This window comes from Centruroides vittatus, unplaced genomic scaffold (genome assembly GCF_030686945.1).
Source record: "Centruroides vittatus isolate TY-2023 unplaced genomic scaffold, ASM3068694v2 contig_546, whole genome shotgun sequence".
Lineage (NCBI taxonomy): Eukaryota > Metazoa > Arthropoda > Arachnida > Scorpiones > Buthidae > Centruroides > Centruroides vittatus.
Window position 1 is genome coordinate 1,274,160 of NW_027122322.1, and position 3,641 is coordinate 1,277,800.

General features: G+C 30.6%; 1 protein-coding gene across 1 annotated transcript; it reads right to left on the reverse strand.

The window, feature by feature from the left end:
• Positions 1–1,236: 1,236 nt before the first annotated feature.
• On the reverse strand, positions 1,237–3,124 carry LOC136978543 (uncharacterized protein PF3D7_1120000-like). The gene is made up of 6 exons (XM_067274261.1): positions 3,017–3,124; positions 2,890–2,936; positions 2,703–2,805; positions 2,404–2,606; positions 1,765–1,967; positions 1,237–1,693 (listed from the first exon to the last, which is right to left on the reverse strand). Exons 1-6 carry the CDS (start codon positions 3,030–3,032, stop codon positions 1,282–1,284), a joined length of 984 nt encoding a protein of 327 aa, XP_067130362.1. The 5' UTR covers positions 3,033–3,124; the 3' UTR covers positions 1,237–1,281.
• Between the last annotated feature and the right edge of the window lie 517 nt (positions 3,125–3,641).

Consider the following 3,641-nt stretch of genomic DNA (forward strand, 5'->3'; position numbering starts at 1 on the left):
ATTAAAATATTTATTTATCTAAATTTGTAACTCCCCGAGTAATCTACCAACAAAGATTAAATAAATAAATAAAATATAAGCACTGAAAGGGGGTGTGGAAGTCCAAAAAGTTTGGGGAAGACGATTTAAATAAAGAAATTAGGAACTGGATATATAAAAAAAGTCATTTTATTTCTTTCTTTGATAGATATTAGGAGTTAAACTTGGACTATTTTTAGTTTAACACCATTATCCTTTATTTCCCACATAAAGGATTACGAGTATAGAGTTAAACTTAAATACGGCCACCCTATTTACGGGGGTTGGACTATTTTTGTTTATTTGATTGATATTAATCACAGGCCTGTATTGAGAGAATTTCAATAGGGCCATTTGGTTTGGGTCCCAGACCCAAGTTGATATTGTGTACCAAAAACGTATATTAAATGCTGAAGAATAGCTATGGACCCCTGGGCCCCCACAAGAAAATATATTTTCCAAAAATTTCCCTGAAGAAAAATGACTGAAGTTAACACTTTACGTGGAGCCCCTAAGTTCAAATTTGCCTGGGTGGAAAATAACGCACCACCGCTAAGCCCAGGCGCAAACCCGCGACCAACAAATAGAGTTTAGTAGTTTTATAAGCTCGGTCACTGCTTTCGAAAGAAAGAAACACACATTTATGGCTGGTTATCTGTCAAAAATAAAGGTACTCGCGCTGCTTTTCGATACTTTACTATACAACTCGACACCGAAACAACGACTGTGTTTTTGGTGTCGAGTTGTTCTTGGTTTATCTGTCAACCGCTGTAATCATTCAGTATTACCTAGACACAATATCGTGTGTATTATAACCACGATGTTATTTTTTTTTGCAATTTTATAGAATTTATGTTGTACGGATATTATCAAAATTTGATTTTTGTATGAACTGCGGATCATCTATGCCCCGGTCCACTTCGTTCCGTGAATATCACCGATAGATAAAACATTTTGGCACACAATTCACTGATAACCTACCAACATATACCCGAAAACTTTATTTTCCTTAAATAACATAAAACTGCGAGCCAAATGGCACACGTTTGAGGACCACCGGTGGTCCGCGGATCGTACGTGAGAACCACTGATTTAAACGTAATCGAATATGAAGTTGTATGGAAAAAAATTAATAAATTTCATGTATTTTTATTTTTATATCCTCTTTAATTATTTTTTAAATTTTTAAAAAATTATGTTTAAAATTAAATTTCTTTATTGTGATTTAGCTGCATTCAGAATTAATTTAGAGGGGGAAACGTATTAGACGTATTGCACGTTTGCAGATCTTAAGATTTCTCCAACTTTAGCTTTGTAAACGGGATCCGTTTCTGTTCTATTAGCCAGTTTAATAAACTGAGATAACGATTGCCTGACTTTCATTATCTCAGAATCTATTAATGACTTCATGTGAATTGTCTGTTTTAATTGTTGTGCCAATTGCTGTATATGTTTATTGACTCTGTCGGCTTTCATCTCCTCCATTCTAATATATTTTTCGTATTCTTCCCTTCGATTTTTTACTTCTGACTTCGTGTTGTTCTCTTCTTCCACTTTGACTTGCTTGACGGTTTCGTCTATATCTTTCTGCAGTACATTCTGAAGCTTATTTAAAGACTTTTGTTTATCGTTGTAAGAATTGTGATTTATCGCATCTAATCTATCTTCGAACTCTCTAAAAACGTTTGTAATTTAAAATTTATAAAAATTAATTTAAACTGATTAAATAGCGTATTTTATATCTACCTTTTCATTTTTCTGATATTCTCTTCGCCTATCTTCCTTTCTTTCTCTTGGGCTTGTTGAATGGCTGTTTTTAAATGATTCCGAAAGTGTTCTTGAGCTTCTTCTAAGGCTTTAGATAAACATTTTTCTCCTCGAATTCTTTCACTTTCTAATTTAGGTTGAAATTCTTCTTTTAATTTATCCTCGAGTTTAGCTATTTCTTTCTGTTTAATGAATGATATTAAAAACGAGCAATTATTTATCGTGACAAGCCGGGGTGCCATTTTTAATCACGTTTTTTAATTTATTTAATTTAAAATATATGCTCTCCACCTCAATTAGTGTCCTGCTCCGGTACAGTACATCATACTTTCCCGTTAGCAATGAAGTCGTCCCGATCATCTATGCAATACCGTTACATAAAATATGGAAAGATTAGGGGCAGGAGGATCGATTAATTATGTACAAACTTCCGGTATAAATAGGAAATTACGTGATTTCAATTCAAAAATTTCCCCCAGTACGGAGTTACGTATACGACTCTGTTGTTATCAGGAAAAGTATGATTTACAGGAGCAAGACATTACTAATTTGAGATCGGGAGCGTATATTTTAAAATTAAATAAATTATAAATTTTTGCTGGTGAATAAACTTCTTACCTGCTGATTCATTTCGTGTTTATTTTTCAATTCTTGGAGATACTTTTTCAATTCGACGGCAGACTTTTTCAAAGAATCTTGAATCGCTTTCTTCTTAAATTCTTCGGGATCTTGTAATTCATTTGTTATCATCTCTGCTATCAATTTCTGGCATTCTTCCTTTAACACGTTAAAAGTCTCCTCGTGAATTTTCTTTCCCAAATCTATTAAAGTAAACGTCACAAAAAGATTTTAAAAAAAACGAAGCAAAAGATCTGATAATTCGTTTATTTAAATAAATACATTAACATTAAATTTACTTTTAAATCTTTCAGCAAATCCCAGCTTACTGATCTTTTCTAAAATATTTTGTTGTTCGTCAATGTTTTCTTGTTTTAAAACACTAGTTTTAATCTTGAGAGTCTGATTTAGATCATTTAAAACAATTATAAATTTCAACTTTACATTAAATTAATTAAGAACTATTAAATCATTTGAAATTCTCACCAGAAATTTAGAAGAATCACTCGTCGAATTATTTATATTTTCATTGCCTAATAAAAGAAAAAAAAATATTTATAAAATAAAAATTTTAAGCTTATAAGTAAAAAAAATTGAAAATAATTAAATTAACCTATATCTTCCTCCATATTTTAAATGTTATTGAAGGAAAATCTGAACCTTAAAAGTCCTAAATTTACTGAATTGGCTCCAACTGTACAGACTTTGAAGATGTAAACTAACAATTAAGAATTTTCTAATAATATTTTCTAAATTAATTATTATATATAATCTTATATTTATTATTATTATTTAAATTTTATAAATACCGTAAAATAGTTTTTAAGGCATAAGAACCTATCCTAAATTGCTGAAAAAATAAAGATTAAATAATCAATCTCCTGCTAGGACCTCCGACATCTTTATGGTCGATACTCCTCAATAATCCAGTTTAAATATCTTCATACTGTCTCATCAAGAATTTCTATAATTTATACACCATTATGCAACATACAAAAAAGTGTTTATAGAATATAAAGGAGGAGAATGTAACACAATACTTGTTTACAAACATACGTATACGTAATATTATGAAACAACACACGAGTTACACAAACCATTAGAAAATTAACAAGGAAAATTAACAAGTCTTCATAACTGTGTATCGAATTTCATACATCTTAAGTTTAAAAACTTATGATGTACGAAATTATACAGGTATAATGACATCTTGTTAATTTCCTTGTTTAGGAGCCACG

What these genes read in the sequence shown, in the direction of transcription:
- LOC136978543 (XM_067274261.1), bottom strand. An exon ending in GTGATTCTTCTAAATTTCTG is followed by an intron (nt 2,806 to 2,889) that starts GTGAGAATTTCA and finishes GATCTAAATCAG; the next exon opens with ACTCTCAAGATTAAAACTAG. An exon ending in AACACGAAATGAATCAGCAG is followed by an intron (nt 1,968 to 2,403) that starts GTAAGAAGTTTA and finishes TTCATTAAACAG; the next exon opens with AAAGAAATAGCTAAACTCGA.